Source organism: Schistocerca nitens, chromosome 2 (assembly GCF_023898315.1).
Source record: "Schistocerca nitens isolate TAMUIC-IGC-003100 chromosome 2, iqSchNite1.1, whole genome shotgun sequence".
NCBI classification, from domain to species: domain Eukaryota; kingdom Metazoa; phylum Arthropoda; class Insecta; order Orthoptera; family Acrididae; genus Schistocerca; species Schistocerca nitens.
In genome coordinates, this window is record NC_064615.1 from 1,083,419,320 (window position 1) to 1,083,437,953 (window position 18,634).

The 18,634-nt window shown below is 44.3% G+C and overlaps 1 protein-coding gene across 1 annotated transcript in view; it reads right to left on the bottom strand.

Annotated features, from left to right (window-relative positions):
* The window catches only part of LOC126237477 (solute carrier organic anion transporter family member 4A1), a 1,087,525-nt gene that overhangs the window by 911,799 nt on the left and 157,092 nt on the right, over window positions 1-18,634 (bottom strand). The window contains exon 2 of the mRNA XM_049947621.1: window positions 11,169-11,226. Coding sequence (XP_049803578.1) covers window positions 11,169-11,226 — 58 coding nt within the window. The remainder of the gene's footprint in view (window positions 1-11,168; window positions 11,227-18,634) is intronic.

The window sequence follows — 18,634 nt, forward strand, 5'->3', positions numbered from 1 at the left end:
AACGTTCAGTGATCCGTTTTGCCGGCCGAAATGGCCGAGCGGTTCTAGGCGCTACAGTCTGGAACCGCGCGACCGCTACGGTCGCAGGTTCGAATCCTGCCTCGGGCATGGATGTGTATGATGTCCTTAGGTTAATTAGGTCTAAGTTCCAGGGAACTGATGACCTCAGAATTTAAGTTCCATAGTGCTCAGAGCCATTTGAACCTTTTGATCCGTTTTTTGTGGTCGGAAGGCGTATCAAAAAATGGCTCTGAGCACTATGCGACTTAACTTCTGAGGTCATCAGTCGCCTAGAACTTACAACTAGTTAAATCTAACTAACCTAAGGACATCACACACATCTATGCCCGAGGCAGGATTCGAACCTGCGACGGTGGCGGTCGCTCGGCTCCAGACAGTAGCGCCTAGAACCGCACGGCCACTCCGGCCGGCAAGGCGTATCAGGGGCCGAAATTCATCGGAGACTTTCGGTACAGTACGAGAACAGTGTTTTACCACAACGGAGTGTCTACGAATGGATTGAAAAATTCCGAAATGGTCGCACAAATGTTACGCACGATGAAGGAGTCGGATGATCGTTTACTGCCACAAATGAAGAAAGCATTGAGCATTCACGTGAAATGATTCTCTTGGACAGACGATTAACTATTGACGAAGTGGCACATCGTCTGCGAATTAGTCACGGTTCTGTCTACGAAAGCCGGCCGCGGTGGTCTCGCGGTTCTAGGCGCGCAGTCCGGAACCGTGCGACTGCTACGGTCGCAGGTTCGAATCCTGCCTCGGGCATGGATGTGTGTGATGTCCTTAGGTTGGTTAGATTTAAGTAGTTCTAAGTTCTAGGGGACTAATGACCACAGCAGTTGAGTCCCATAGTGCTCAGAGCCATTTGAACCATTCTGTCTACGAAATCACCCACTACCGACTTTGGTTTCATAAAGTTTGTGCAAGATGCGTCCCAAAACAACTCACACAGCTGCATAAATAACGCGCTTGGACATCTGCAAAAAACATTTGGATCGCTATGGTAACGAAAGGGACAACTTCTTAGACAGGATCATTACTGGTGATGAAACATGGATCCATCACTACGAGCCGGAAAGTAAACGGCAGAGTATGGAATGGAAACATTCAAATTCGCCGTGCAAGAAAAAGTTCAAAACCCAGTCGTCCGCAAGGAAAACTTATGCTTACGGTGTTTTGGGACGCACAAGCTCCAGTACTGGAACATTATGGGGGAAGGGACACAACAATAAACAGTGTACGTTTCAGTGAGATGCTTACTGCCAGGCTAAAGCCTGTAATTCGAAGCAAACGCTGAGGATTCCTGTCAAAAGGGTGTTGTGTTGTTGCACGACAATGTCCGTCCGCATACTGCTGCCCACATTGCTGAAACGCTCCAATAACACGAATTTGAAGTACTGGATCATCCTCCATATAGTCCCGATCTTACCCCTTCTGTCTGTCACTTGTTTGATCCACTCAAACAGGCATTAAGGGGCCGTCGATTTGCCTCGGACGAAGCAGTGAAAGAAGCGGTGCATTCCTGGCTCGCAGCTCAACCGAGAACCTTCTTTTATGAGAGCATCAGGAAGCTTGTACAGCTATGGACGCACAAGTGCGTTGAAACACAAGGAGACTATGTCGAAATGTTCTTTTAAGTTTCCTATTTGATTGCAATAAAATTTTATAGCTACTTTGCGGATAATAATTCACTTACCCTCGTACACAGTATGTAGCATATGGTTAAATTTGTATTTGAATTCGAAATAAACTGTGTATTGTGTGGATCAAACGTGGAAACTCTAACTCACGGATCAGATGCAGTACATTATGATCAAACCAACGAGTCGAATATACAACATAGTTTTTTCTGTGATCGTAAGTTTATGAACTTAATTCTTAAAACACTACCAAGCTTTCTCCTTAATTAGTTTATCATTTGTTCACAGTATAAATACAAACTTTGCAAAATGACTATCCCTGTGCAGGACACCAAGATTGTGTTTCATAGAGTACTTTGCACCTTTTTACTCTGCGTACAAAGGGGCCTTAATGTCATTCGAAATTATACTTAAAACGAGTAACTATCTGCTCACAGGAAGTTACAGGCCTTTCCGTCTGTCAGCCATGTCTCTAAGGTGAAAACATACATCATTAAAAATTTTCAGAAACCAACGAAAACAGTTACCAGAGTAATAATGCCTATAGTAACTTTTCAAGAACCGAATCACTTACTTTGTAATACACATAGAAAAATGACGTAATTCACTATACTTCCAGCAACTACGTTTGCAGTCACAACAAAAACTTACGACCATCTGCTCCTGACGTTTTGGAATGCTAAGCATAACGCAAGCCTTCGTCAGGTTTCTGAATCGTCACAAATTTCTCCGAATATCGTGTGGCTTGGCTTAAGGTACATGGCAAGACCTTGCATGGAACATGGTTTATTGCACAATGAAACAAATGCATCAATGTACACATAATGCGACACAGTTACAGAACACATATAAAATATATGTACTGATACACTAATAATCAGTCTTTTTGAAATATATGCTAGTCACACCCTGAGTGGGTATGATTCCAAGGACAGATTCAGCAGTTCTGTGCTCTTCGTCTGCCATGCATCCGCAATGATACTATGTGTATTGTTTTCCTTATTTTTCTTCAGTCTTCTGACTGGTTTGATGCAGACCGCCACGAATTCCTTTCCTGCGCCAACATTTTCGTCTCGGAGTCCTCAATTATTTGCTGGATGAATTCCGATCTCTGTCTTCCTATACATTTTCCACCCTCACCAACGCCCCCTAGTACCACGAAAGTTATTCCTAATGTCTTACCAAATGTCCTATCATCATGTGCCTTCTTCTCAGTGTGTTCCATATATTCCTCTCCTCGCCTATTCTCCGAAGAACTTCTCCATTACTTACCTTATCAGTCCACCTAATTTTCAACTTTCTCCTGTAGCACCACATCTCAAATGCTTCGATTCTTTTCCTTTCCGGTTTTCCCACAGTCCATGTTTCACTACCATACAATGCTGTGCTCCAAACGCACATTCTCAGAAATTTCTTCCTAGAATTAAGACCCATGTTTGATACTAGTAGCCTTCTCTTGGCCATGAAGGCCCTCTTTGCCAGTGCTGGTCTGCTTTTGATGTCGTCCTTGCTCTGTCCTAGATAGAATTCCTTAACTTCATCTCCTTCGTGTCCACCGAGTTTGATGTTAAGTTTCTGGCTGTTCTCATTTCTGCTACTTCTCATTACTTTCGCCTTTCTTCGATTTACTCTCAATCCAAATTATGTACTCATTAGCTGTTCATTCCATTCAACACATTCTGTAATTCTTCTTCACTTTCAATGAGGATAGCAATGTCATCAGCGAATCTTAACATTGATATCCTTCCTACTTGAATTTTAATACCACGCGTGATCATTTCTTTTATTTTCATCAGTGCTGCTTCGAAGTATGGATTGAACACTAGGGACGAAATACGACGTCCCTGTCTTATACCCTTTTTAAGCCGCGCACTTCGTTCTTGGTCTTTCATTTTTACTGTTCCCTCTCGGTTTTTAAAAGTATTGTGTATTACCTGTCTTTCCCCATAGGTTATCCCTATTTTTCTCAGGCTTTCGAACATCTTGCATCATTTTACACTGTGTAACTTTTTTTGTAGGTCTACAAATCCTATGAACGTGTTTTGATTTTTCTTCAGTCTTGCTTCCATAAGCCACGGCAACGTCAGTACTCGTTCTCTGGCGCTTTTTCATTTCCTGAAGCCAAACTGATCATCACCTAACAGATTCTCAATTTTCTTTTCAGTTCTTCTGTACATTACTCTTGTCTGCAACTTGAATGCATGAGCTGTTAGCTCAATGTGCGATAATTCATGCACTTCTGCTCCTGCACTCTTGGGAATAGTGTGGATGATGTTGTTGCCACTTCCCTCAGTGATTTCATAAGTTTCGATGGAATGTTATCCATCTCTTCTGCCTTGTTTGACATTAAGTCTTCGACAGCTCTTCTAAATTCTGATTTTAATACTGGATCCCCTATCTCTTCTAAATCGACTCCTGTTTCTTCTTCTATCACATTAGACAAATCTTCCCCCTCGTAGAGGCTTTCACTGGCTCTTTCCACCTATCTGCTTTCTGGTTTGCATTTAACAGTGGAATTCCCGTTGTACTCTTAGTGTTACGACCCTTGCTTTTAATTTCACCGAAGATTGTTTTGACTTTCCTATATGCTGAGTCAGTCCTTCCGACTAACATTTCTTTTTCGATTTCATCAAATTTTCATGCAGCGATTTCGTCTTAGCTTCCCTGCACTTCCTATTCATTTCATTTTCAGCGACTTATATTTCTTTATTCCTGAATTTCCCTGGACATTTTTGTACTTCCTCCTTTCATCGATCAGCTGAAAGATTACTTCTGTTACCCAAGATTTCTTTGCAGTTACCTTCTTCGTTCATATGTTTTTCCTTCAGCTTCCCTTATTGCCATTTTTAGAGGGGTCCATTCCTCTTCAACTGTACTGCCTACTGAACTATTCTTTGTTGCTGTATCTACAATCTTAGAGGACTTCAAGCGTTTCTTGTCATTTCTTAGTACTTCCGTATCCCAGTTCTCCGCGTATTGATTCTTCCTGACTAATCTCTTAAACTTCAGCCTACTCTTCATCACTAGTATATTGTGGTCCGAGTCTACATCTGCTCCTCGGTACGCCTTACAACGCAGAATCTGATTCGGGATCTCTGTCTGACAACGATGTAACCCCACTGAAGTCGTCCTGTATCACGCGGCCTTTACCATGTATACCTCCTTCTCTAGTGATTCTTGAACAGAGTATTCGCTATTACAAGCTGAAATTTATTACAGACCGTGGTAGCCGTTGTTCCTCATAGTACGATTCCACAAATGTATCTGTTGCTGCGTAAGTTTCAAAAACTCAAGAACTTGCATGTTACTCCACTGTTGCTAAGATACTATGATGTCAAATATGCAGCTTGGAAGTCGAAGCGACGTCATTGTCGGGTTTCGAAACGACAACCAAAACAACGTTGTCCCCAATATTTGGTCGACGTACCGGTATTGGCCCCAACGCCCTTGCTCGAAATATCGGCAAGCAACGGAGCCATACCAATGCCAATGTTGGTTCCAGTGCTATTTTATCACTCCATACATTGGAGCAATACTGTAGGCGCCAACGTTGGTCTCAATGTGTGGATTCGACCTTACTCTACATGCAGCTATCGCGTCTCTACTGAAACGTAATAAAGTTCTGACAGTCTTGCTCTTACCCACTGCGCCTGACCATCACATCGAAACACTGTTGATAAAATATCAATCGCATCCATTATGGATTATGTTTTTGAGTGCTGCGACTGTTATTTAAACGAAGTACCATAAAATTCTGTGTCAATCGCCATTATTTATTATATCCACCACACTTTCCGATAGTTAATCATTATCATGTGGAACGTGTCTTGTAGACGGTGGTTCTAATGGAAAGAGTTGGTAATTTTATAAATCTCAGCATAACTTCTTGGCCGCCTCACATGTTTCTTCACTAAAGTCCAGTGCTTTCCACTAAATCCAATCACGCAGAATACATCTTCCAACTGATGGCTAACTGTCGAAACGCATGTTACATATATTAAATTTTCGTGACTGAGAGCAAAATTAGACTTTCTTTCACGTGTTGTTCACAGAACTTGTCGATAATCGTCGCTAGACATTAAATTCAAGTCTGCACTGCCCCTTTTCGGGCGTATGATGTGTATATTTCCGTCTACATTAGTGGTCAAGATGGAAACAAAGTTCTAAGAGAAGTCTTGTAAAATGAAAAGAATGCAGAGTCCAGCGGCGCTAACATTGAACACAGTTTCTCCGGCTTTCAGCCAAGTGAAGTGATTAAAATGCTGCCAGCTTTCGACCAACCACTCCTTGGCCATTATGAGGTGGAATGACTGCTAATGGGCTGCTGGTACGCCTTTACATAATCTAGCTGCTCACTGTGACGTCACTGGTGTTCACGGCATCGCCATATATGGACATACTTTGGCTCCGCATTCGATGCATTATCTTCCAATGGCGCGATCGTTGGATCTCACGCTGCGCTGAGCTGCAGACCATGTCTATATTAATGGTGTTGTCAGACATTTTTGTGGTTTCCTTAATTACACAATTCCAGAAGTCTGTAGTGTAAGCCACGAGAGTGATTTCGTCATATTTGATTTGGTGACGGTTTACTAAGGCACGCTCAGGTAAAGAAGATTTTTTGGGACAGTGTAAGCGCTTTAACCTTTCGAAAGCTGATTCCTGCGTTGTTCTACAGCAGTTTTAGTCAACACGGTCCGAACCGACCACTAGTGGGTGTCCCAGCTTTCGTGGTGGGCGGAAGGTGGTAGGGGTATTAAAAACATTTTCGTTAGGTTCAAAAAAATGGCTCTGAGCACTATGGGACTTAACATCTATCGTCATCAGTCCCCTAGAACTTAGAACTACTTAAACCTAACTAACCTAAGGACAGCACACAACACCCAGCCATCACGAGGCAGAGAAAATCCCTGACCCCGCCGGGAATCGAACCCGGGAACCCGGGCGTGGGAAGCGAGAACGCTACCGCACGACCACGAGATGCGGGCTTTTCGTTAGGTATTTGGTAAGTAATCGGTATTGTATACTTAAACTTGCTGTAACTCTGCTTTATAAATGTTGTAAAGTAAAGGGACGAGAGAGGCAATTCTGACGTTACGGCTAATAATGGAAGCAAGGCTAAAGAAAAATCAAGACACTTTCATAGGATTTGTCGACCTGGAAAAAGCGTTCGACAATATAAAATGGTGCAAGCTGTTCGAGATTCTGAAAAAAGTAGGGGAAAGCTATAGGGAGCGACGGGTCATATACAATATGTACAACAACCAAAAGGGAATAATAAGAGTGGACGATCAAGAACGAAGTGCTCGTATTAAGAAGGGTGTAAGACAAGGCTGTAGCCTTTCGCCCCTACTCTTCAATCTGTACATCGGGGAAGCAATGATGGAAATAAAAGAAAGGTTCAGGAGTGGAATTAAAATACAAAGTGAAAGGATATCAATGATACGATTCGCTGATGACATTGCTATCCTGAGCGAAAGTGAAGAAGAATTAAATGATCTGCTGAACGGAATGAACAGTCTAATGAGTACACAGTATGGTTTGTGAGTAAATCGGAGAAAGACAAAGGTAATGAGAAGTAGTAGAAATGAGAACAGCGAGAAACTTAACATCAGGATTGCTGGTCACAAAGTCAATGAAATTAAGGAATTCTGCTACCTAGGCAGTAAAATAACCAATGACGGACGGAGCAAGGAGGACATCAAAAGCAGACTCGCTATCGCAAAAAAGGCATTTCTGGCCAAGAGAAGTCTACTAATATCAAATACCGGCCTTAATTTGAGGAAGACATTTCTGAGGGTGTACGTCTGGAGTACAGCATTGTATGGTAGTGAAACATGGACTGTGGGAAAAACGGAACAGAAGAGAATCGAAGCATTTGAGATGTGGTGCTATAGACGAATGTTGAAAATTAGGTGGACTGATAAGGTAAGGAATGAGGGGGTTCTACGCAGAATCGGAGAGGAAAGGAATATGTGGAAAACACTGATAAGGAGAAGGGACAGGATGATAGGACGTCTGCTAAGACATGAGGGAATGACTTCCATTGTACTAGAGGGAGCTGTAGAGGGCAAAAACTTTAAGAGGAAGACAGAGATTGGAATACGTCAAGCAAATAATTGAGGACGTAGGTTGCAAGTGCTACTCGGAGATGAAGAGGTTAGCACAGGAAAGGAATTCGTGGCGGGCCGCATCAAACCAGTCAGTATACTGATGACCAAAAAAAAAAGTAAAGTTGTACATTATAAAACAGCAGTACTGAGGATCGGGTGGGCGGTTCGAAAATTTTAATACTAAAAAAGATAAGCAAGTGGACGGTAGGTAAGAAAGGTTGACTACTCCTGTTTTACACTGTGCAGTGTTTGTCCGACGTAGGAATGATTTCATTCTTAAGGGATCTTCTGGACCCCAGACCGGATTTATAACTGGTGTCAGTATTTGCAGATTTTTGACGGTAGTCTGAAGACCTATTTGACTTTGTATCACTCCAGCAGACGACTTATCTTACTCGACAGGAAGCTACAGACCAGCAAGAATGTAACCCGCTTTTACGTTCCCCATTGTTGGTCATACTGCTATTCTTGCTTGAGACTGCTTCATGTATCTGACCCCGTGAGCTGAGTCACCTCACCCAAGGTTTTCAGGAACAACGGCTACAGCGAGCACGACATAATGAAGTGATTTAAAGCGAAAATCGCAATAAGCAGGAAAAGAAACTTGCCTTTTTGCCGTTCTTGACACCAGGAAAAATAAGCCGTCTGCTGAAGAAATACAAAATCAAATCGATCATCAGACCTCCATAAAAAATCCGGTGATTACCGAGACCAGTTTGATGCGGCAGGTCTCAGAACACTGGGAGTTTTCGAAGTGCGGCCAATTCTTAGGTCGGACAAACAGTGCGCACAGCAGAACAATGCAGGGACGATTGGTCGGCTACGCTTCCCCGAAAAATCGGCATTATCTCAGCATGGCCTAGAAAAAGGTCACCGGAACAAATATGACGAGACCTCTGTCGTGGCTCGTACTAACGACTCTGGCACTGTGTGATTAAAGAAGCCATCGAACTAAATGACATCACCATTAAGGGGGTAGACCAGGGTGTCGCTCACGTTTGGAACCGGTATTCACGATTCTTTTTTCAATAAAATTGATGTGTCGGCAGCTGGGCCAACACCTTGTAGATAGAGGTGGCTTAAAAGGCACGCGAGACTAACGCAGACGGGCGTGAAGTACTGGAACAGGATACGTAATTAATGCTATGAAGAAAAGTACGTAGCTGGTATAATACTTATCTTTAATAAATCATTGTGGTACATCGCACAAAGGAGACTTTAATTACAATCACTGTAAGGCTAATGGCGCCTTGCTAGTTCGTAGCCATTAACTTAGCTGAAGGCTATTCTGTCTCTCGGCTAATGAGAGAGAAAGGCTTCGTACGTCTAGTCGCTAGCTCTGTCGTCCGTACAACTGGGCTGAGTTCGAGTCAGTCTCTCGAGGCCTGCCTTGTGGTGGCGCTAGGTTTGCGATCACACAGTGGCGACACGCGGGTCCGACATGTACTACAGGACCGCGGCCGATTTAAGCTACCACCTAGCACGTGTGGTGTCTGGCTGTGACACCACAAAAATAACAAACAAATTACGAAACTATGCGTTTGGGGCAACGGCCTTGCCGTACTGGATACACCGGTTCCCGTGAGATCACCGAAGTTAAGCGCTGTCGGGTGTGGCCGGCACTTGGATGGGTGACCATCCAGGCCGCCATGCGCTGTTGCCATTTTTCGGGGTGCACTCAGTCTCGTGATGCCAATTGAGGAGCTACTCGACCGAATAGTAGCGGCTCCGGTCAAAGAAAACCATCGTAACGACGGGGAGAGCGGTGTGCTGACCACACGCCCCTCCTATCCGCATCCTCAATGAGGATGACACGGCGGTCGGATGATCCCGATGGGCCACTTGTGGCCTGAAGACGGAGTGCTTCTTGTGTCCTTTATGCGTTTATTGTATGCCCTTAAGATTGTACTATCTGTTTTTTAAGCAAAAAACTTGCAACCATACTACACTATACGGCACTGAAGAAAAGGCTTTCGTGTAGTTCAGAGCGCTTGGTGGGAGCTCTGAACGCCACAGTTTTCAAGCCAGAGCAAAATTACAAAAACGCTTTGAACTGCTAATACTGTCTAGCGTAGTATATAGGGATAGTAAAAAAATGGTTTCTGACAAAATGGCAGCGCTCTGAAATAAAAGTCAATTTTGAGACAAAAAAGTGTACCAAAAACGAAATTAAAACTCATCACAAAAATTCTACGTACTATAGTAGAAAAAACGCTGACTCACAATTTACAAAAACGTATACTGTCATTGCATGTATATTTCATGAGTTATAGCTCCCGCCAACTTGAAAAATGTTGTTTTGAAAAACAAGTGTTTAAAGTTTTAGTTTATGTTTTTTAATACTGAAGATAAGTAAACATTTAATCCTCAATGCCAGCAATGTACAAATGGCGTTTTTCTCGCCGATGTCGAAACACTCTCATTTTGACGAAAATATCAATTATCTGACTTCCATTGCCAAGCGAAGCATTTGTTGCACTACCGGGATTACTTCTCGAATCTCTTTTACCCGTATCAATACGTTTGTCTGTCGGTTTCAAGCACTCGTGTTTTACTTCGCATAAAAACAAGCGAAACAGCAAGTTACGTAGACGCGAGACATGCACGGGCTTTCAAACTGTTTACCATAAACGAATCATGTTACGAAGAGAAATCTCGTTGAGAATAGTATTTTAGTTGATACTAATGTCTTTGTGATAGTATATGAAATTAGAATATTACATCGGATGCAGTCGAGTACTAGGATGCAGTAAATCGCGGTTTTAAGATATTTGAACGTTTATCGCAGACTTTATATGAATGAATCTTAAAAATAGACTATCTAAGGAACATTTTAACCCCATGAAAAGTTAGGCAAAAAAGAATTTCTATCCTGCTCTACCCCTTAAGAAGGAAGGAAGGAAGAAAAACATCGAGCTCGGATACTGTCAAGGATGGGCAAGGAAATCAACCATGCCTTTTCAGAGGAACCATCCCGGCATTTTGGTGGAGCGATTTAGGGAAATTACAGAAAATCTACACCTGGATGAGAGGACGCGGGTTTGAACCGGCGTCCTCCCAAATGCGAGTCCAATGTGCTAACCAGTGCGCTGGCTCGCTCGGCCTACCCTTTAATAAAGATGGCGGCCTGTAGCTCAGTTTGGCGTGAGATTCAACTATCGCGAGGCATAGTCCCAACACTGCAAACCCATCAATAACAACAACATAATATTAGTGTCATAGAGCTTCGCAATAGAGCTGTTTTATTCACTACAGCTCTGCTTCGTACGTCGACCGCGAAGAAGCGGTGGTCGAACTCGTGAAATATTCGTCAAAGCCATATCACTACTGCGTCAAATTGACCTGAAAATCATTATCTAAAAATTCTTTTGTATGTTTCGTAATTAATACTTACGATACTCTATCGGATTTCGCCTGTCTTGATAATAGACGACATGAGAATGCTCCCACACCTAAAAAAGAAAATGCATAAAGTTTAACTTCGCTTGCACAACTGTATTAAAACAAAGATTAATGCATCATCACAAATTCATTAGTAATCCATAGCTAAAATATTGTATTATTCATGTGCTCGAACCGGCGCTGCGTTTGAGTAAAAAAAAAAAAAAAAGCTATAAGTTACACTAAGCTTTTGTTTCAGAGTAAAGTTGAGTCTTATTGACATATTTAATATTTCAGCATTACTGATTTCTTTTTCTGTCCACGTATGGTATTCTTCTCAAAATGCACATCAGAGGTCGAAGCCAAAATAATAGTAAAGATACACTTAAAATTACGACATTTGTTCGTTTTTCACAACCAGTCACTTCTTTGTATACAACCTAAGACAAAAAGAAGAAAGAAACGACGCACCACGAAGAATTATCCGAATGAGACGGAAGTCGGTAGATGTGATTTGCATGTACAGACAAACAACTGATTACAGTTCAGAAATATTGGATTATTTAATCAGGAGAAAGAGCTTCACAAATTGAGCAAGTCAATAACGCGTTGCTCCACCTCTGGCCCTTATACGAGCAGTTTTGCGGCTTAGCGTTGGTTGGATGTCCTCCTGAGGGTATCGTACCAAATTCTGTCCAACTAGTGCTTTCGATAGACAAAACTCCAAGATGGTTGGTGGGCGCTGCCCATAATGCTCCAAACGTTCTCAACTGGGGAGAGATCCGACGACCTTGCTAACCGAGGTAGAGCTTGGCAAGCAGGAAGACAAGTAGTAGAAAGTATCGCCATGTGCAAGCGGGCATTGCTTACTGAAATACAAGCCGGGAATGGTTTCTCGTGGAAGGCAACCAAACGTGGCGTAGAATAACGGCTGCGTACTGCTGTGCTGTAAAGGTGCCCCAGACGATAACCAAAGCGGTTCTACGAGGTGCATTCAAGTTCTAAGGCCTCCGATTTTTTTTCTAATTAACTACTCACCCGAAATCGATGAAACTGGCGTTACTTCTCGACGTAATCGTCCTGCAGACGTACACATTTTTCACAACGCTGACGCCATGATTCCATGGCAGCGGCGAAGGCTTCTTTAGGAGTCTGTTTTGACCACTGGAAAATCGCTGAGGCAATAGCAGCACGGCTGGTGAATGTGCGGCCTCGGAGAGTGTCTTTCATTGTTGGAAAAAGCCAAATGTCACTAGGAGCCAGGTCAGGTGAGTAGGGGGCATGAGGAATCACTTCAAAGTTGTTATCACGAAGAAACTGTTGCGTAACGTTAGCTCGATGTGCGGGTGCGTTGTCTCGGTGAAACAGCACACGCGTAGCCCTTCCCGGACGTTTTTGTTGCAGTGCAGGAAGGAATTTGTTCTTCAAAACATTTTCGTAGGATGCACCTGTTACCGTAGTGCCCTTTGGAACACAATGGGTAAGGATTACGCCCTCGCTGTCCCAGAACATGGACACCATCATTTTTTCAGCACTGGCCGTTACCCGAAATTTTTTTGGTGGCGGTGAATCTGTGTGCTTCCATTGAGCTGACTGGCGCTTTGTTTCTGGATTGAAATATGGCATCCACGTCTCATCCATTGTCACAACCGACGAAAAGAAAACCCCATTCGTGCTGTCATTGCGCGTCAACATTGCTCGGCAACATGCCACACGGGCAGCCGTGTGGTCGTCCGTCAGCATTTGTGGCACCCACCTGGATGACACTTTTCGCATTTTCAGGTCGTCATGCAGGATTGTGTGCACAGAATCCACAGAAATGCCAACGCTGGAGGCGATCTGTTCAACAGTCATTCGGCGATCCCCCAAAACAATTCTCTCCACTTTCTCGATCATGTCGTCAGACCAGCTTGTGCGAGCTCGAGGTTGTTTCGGTTTGTCGTCACACGATCTTCTGCCTTCATTAAACTGTTGCACCCACGAACGCACTTTCGACACATCCATAACTCCATCACCACATGCCTCCTTCAACTGTCGATGAATTTCAATTGGTTTCACACCACGCAAATTCAGAAAACGAATGATTGCACGCTGTTCAAGTAAGGAAAACGTCGCCATTTTAAGTATTTCAAACAGTTCTCATTCTCGCCGCTGGCGGTAAAATTCCATCTGCCGTACGGTGCTGCCATCTCTGGGACGTATTGACAATGAACGCGGCCTCATTTTAAAACAATGCGCATGTTTCTATCTCTTTCCAGTCTACAGAAAAAAAATCGGAGGCCTTAGAACTTGTATGCACCTCGTACTATGAGAAGTAATAACATCCCAGACCATCGCTTCTCGTTGTTGGGCCGTATTGCGGGTGACAGACAGGTTGGTATCCAACCGCTGTCTGGGGTGTCTGCAGACATGTCTTCCTTTTGGAATCTCATTGACCGGAGTAGAATGGTCTTCAGTGATTGTCTGGAGACGTCCTGGACACCGGTGCCATACGAACCCCACTGTAGCCCGTCATATGGCCCAACAAGGAGTGGTCATCTGAGGTGACATCTCTTTTCATGGCAGGACCCCTTTGTTTGTCATACACAGCATCCTTACAGCACAGCAGTACGTCGACGATATTCTGCGCCCCGTTTTATTGAACTTCGTGGCAAATCATCCTGGGCACGATAACCGCCCGCACACGTCTTCGTGCTTGCCAAACCCTACCTTGGCTAGCAAATTCGCCGGAGCTCCCCCAATTGAGAACGTTTGAAGACTCATTGACAGGGCCCTCCAACCATCTCAGGATTTTGAGGAAACGACGCGCCAGTTGGGCAGAATTCGGCACCGTCTACCTTAGGACGACATCCAATAGGAGGATAATCAATCAAAACAAAGCCGAATAATTGTGTGGATAAGGGCCAGCGCATTATTGACTTTTTCAGTTTGTGGAGCTGTTTCTCTTCAATAAATCGTCTAAATCTTCTGAAATTCATTCAAGGTGTGTTGCCTTTTTTATTATCTTTTATTTATTTATATATTGAGTGTAGTTTGCATGAATGGATAGGCTCTGTGAGGAGCCTGAAATTTCAGATTCAAAATCTAAATTTTCGCTGTCACGGGCGTTGCTCTCTGTTGGCACTAGCAATTATCAATAATTTCGCCTACGCATTTTTCATGGTATTGTTACAGACCGCGCTTCCATCCACTCTGTACCAGCACAGTTACACAAAATAAAAATTCAGCTAATTTCTCGTCCTATCTCTTACTCTAATTTTAACGACTTTATTTAGTTTACACCTTAATATCTTATTTATAATGTTCCAAACATCCGTTGGTAACTCACTACAATTTGCTACGAAAAAATACGTGCCTATTTATAAAACATATTATAACTTACCATACCCGCAGTTGCCGTCCCCACAACTTTTACCTATCATTTGCGGCCGTCTAACACACTAAAATACCTCGTACTAACACTTCATTACTGACTAACACGTGAGCCCCATCTACTAACAATTCAATAGGTAGCCCACAACAGACTAAAATTACTGAAACTATTGACCCAGCGAACATGGGGACTGCACCCTTCCAGGATTCTCCACATCCGTACAGCCCTGAATCGACCCATCTTCTGCTATGAAAATATGGCTTGGACTTCCCGCTCCTCTAGGTCCCCGAACACCATGCACTCCGCCGAGCTTTTCGGATCCGCTTACCCTCACGCATCCGCATCCTCCATCAACTTATAAAATTCTTGACATTAACCACTCGCTGTTTCGCCCTGCTAACTGATCCTGGTACTCTGTCGCGCTTCTACCAAGACATTCCCCCAACACTACAACTCCACGCTCTCCACGTCCTATCCCAATGAAACTTCATCGTCTTCCCTCACCCAACCGTGAAATCCGTCCTGATACATACCCACTGTGGTGTCACCGCTAGACACCACACTTGCTAGGTGGTAACTTAAATCGGCCGCGGTCCTGTAGTACATGTCGGACCCGCGTGTCGCCACTGTGGGATCGCAAACCTAGCGCCACCACAAGGCAGGTCTCGAGAGACTGAGGAGACCTCGTCCCCAGTTGTACGGACAACATAGCTAGCGATTGGACGTGCTAAGCCTTGCTCTCATTTGCCGAGAGATAGACAGTAGAATAGCCCTCTGCTAAGTTAACTGGCGACCACCTAGCAAGGCGCCATTTGTATCAGTGCCTATAGCTTACTAATATTCAAGAGAGATGTATTCCAAGGACTAATTAAAAGTTAAGTAACAAGCATCTACGTACTTTTCTTCTTATTCATTTATATAAGTTCTCATGTTCCAAACTTCACGCCCGTCTGCGTTAGCCTTGCGTGCCCTATCGGCTACAGCATTGTGTCTAGGCTGTATGGTCTAGACACAACATTATTGGCGACGAGAAAAAGAGTTTGTATTAATTCGCTTGTGTCATGGCTTCGCCACATTCTCCGGATGTACTGTCCGAATTTTATCGCTTGCAGAATCAGCAGACGCAGGCGTTATTGGATGCACTTGGACAGCTCGTCCAGGGTCAACGTGCGCTGCAACCCGATGCGGCAGCCGCCGCTTCTTCGCTACCGCTGCCACAAAACGCTGTTGCACCTCCCTTTAGGCCATACGTGGCGGCCGAAGAAACATGGCAAGAATGGTTCCGCCAGTTCCAGTTTCATCTAACAGCCTACAGAATTCAAGGTAACGAGCGGCAGCCGTTTTTGCTTTCTTGTGTCGGTGTGTCTACCTACCGTGTGATAGTGAAATTGTTTCCCCGACGCGACGTAGCAACTCTGACCTACGAAGAAATTTTGTCTGCTTTACATGCCTATTTCAACGAAACAGTAAATGTAGTTGCAAAACGGTATACGTTCTTTCGTACAAAACGTACGGCCGGTCAGACTAATAGGGAGTGGGTTGCAACTTTGCAAGGACTTACTAGGGAGTGTGCCTTTGAATGTGACTGTGGCCTTCCTTATTCAGACACTATGGTGCGTGATGCAATAGCACAGAACGTTTCTGATGTTCGCATACGGGAACAGGTTTTGAAACTCGTTAATCCCTCCCTCCAACAAGTGATAGACATATTGGATAGGCAAGACACACTTGACTTTGCTCAGGACTCATTTGAAACTTCGCCAGCAGTGTGTCACATTAACCGGCCCGCCGGGCCCGCTGCACGGGACGCTACGCGGCCCTCGCGTCCGTCACAGCAGCGGCAGCCTACCTTGCAAACACGTGCGCCGCGTAAGCAAGCAACTGTAGTGAAATCATGCCCGCGGTGTGCAGCTAGACATTCGCGTGAAAATTGCCCGTCACGCCAAGCTATTTGCTTTTACTGTCAAAAGAAAGGACATGTTCAAAGTGTTTGCCAGAAAAAGCTTAGATCAGACAATCACAATAATTCCAGGCCCTTTGCTTCGCGCCGGAATCGAACCCAGGATAATCAGGCTCGTGGACCTTCGCCCATGGACATTCATGTAGTTCATTCCCACCCGTCCAGTGACACTTTAGCTAACAGTGACTGTGTTAGTCCCACAAACAGAGTGCGTCGACGTCGCCGAAAATCCCGTCAAGTCGCAAGTGCTTCTGTACCTGTATCAGTTCAACTTGCACGTGACAGTCGCTCTTGTCGTCAGCAGGACAATAAACATTTTGTGGACTTAGACTTTGAAGGCAAGGTGATACCATTCCAGCTCGATACCGGAGCTGCAGTTTCATTGCTCAATCACGACGCGTACAAACAACTGGGCAAACCGCCATTGCGTGCCGCAAATGTTAAGTTACATAGTTACTCAGGACAGCATATCCCTGTGTTAGGACAGTGCAGCCTTCTTGCAACATAAAAGGGACAAACGAAACTTGTTTCATTTTACGTTCTTCGTTCTTCTACTGCAGTGAACTTGTTTGGTTTAGATTTGTTTCAATTGTTTAATATGTCTATAGTAAATCAGGTCCTATCAGTGAATCAGACTGTGCCTTCCGCCAGTGTTTCTAGTCTTTGTGAAGAATTTGCAGACATTTTTGCACCGGGCCTTGGTTGCGCTAAGAACTATGAAGCGCATTTGGAACTGCAAGAAAACGCGCAACCGAAATTTTTCAGAGCGCGCAATGTTCCCCACGCATTGCGTGATGAGGTCGCCAGAACATTAGCCGATTTAGAATCTCAAGGTGTAATTGAACGTGTGCAGGCTTCTCTCTGGGCCTCACCCTTAGTAATTTTGCCAAAACCTTCCGGTAAACTGAGACTTTGTGTGGACTTCAAGGCAACAGTGAATCCACAACTTGTGACTGCCACTTTTCCTTTGCCCCGCCCGGAAGATCTTTTTGACAAACTGTGCCCGGGAACATATTTTTCCAAATTGGACCTAGCAGATGCGTACTTGCAAATACCTGTGGACGAAGAATCCCAGCGCGTCTTAGTGGTTAACACGCATCTTGGCTTGTATCGCTTCAAAAGACTACCGTTCGGGTGTGCCTCCGCCCCTGCTTTGTTTCAGCAATATTTACAAACTGTTTGTGCGTCGGTCCCTACTGCTGCGAACTATCTGGACGATATTGTGATCTCAGGAAAGACAGAAGCCGAACATTTGCAAAATCTCCGAACATTATTTCAGGTCTTGAGTCAGATTGGTCTTCGCTTGAGGAAGGACAAATGTGTGTTTTTTGCTCGGGACTTACCCTACCTGGGGCATGTCATAAATGCCCAAGGTATACATCCGAGTCCAGAGCACCTCCGTGCCATACAGGAGTTGCCTTCGCCACGGGATGTTAAACAACTACAGAGTGTGCTGGGTAAAATTAATTATTATGCAAAGTTTGTGCGCAATGCTTCTTCCATTTCAGCTCCGCTTCATCGCTTACGCCGTAAAGGTGTTCCGTTCGTCTGGACGACGGAATGCGAACGCGCCTTTCGCCAGTTGAAATCGGCGTTACTTTCAAATACGTGCCTTACGCCATTCGATCCCCAGAAACCCCTTTTGTTGATGGTAGATGCATCGGATTTCGGGATCGGTGCTGTGCTTGCGCACAAAGATGGCTCGCATGATCGCCCTATTGCCTTTGCGTCAAAATTGCTGTCCTCTGCGCAAAGAAATTATTCACAGATAGAGAAAGAAGCTTTAGCTCTCGTGTTTGGTGTTACAAAGTTTCACGATTTCTTGTATGGTCGTCACTTAACAATCATCACGGACCACAAACCGTTGACATCGCTTTTTCATCCGACCAAGCCTGTACCTCCACGTACAGCGCAGAAATTCATTCGCTGGTCACTTTTTCTCTCGCAGTACCGCTACGATATCTTGTATCGGTCCACTGCTAAGCACGGAAACGCTGATGCGTTGTCCCGTTTGCCTGTTGCTGAGGATAAAGCATTCGATTCTTCCGAACTTGCTTGCATGTTCATTGATTCGGAAACCGATGACGTAGTCGAATCGTTTCCGATTGATTTTCGTCGTGTAGCTACAGCCACAGCTGCTGACCCT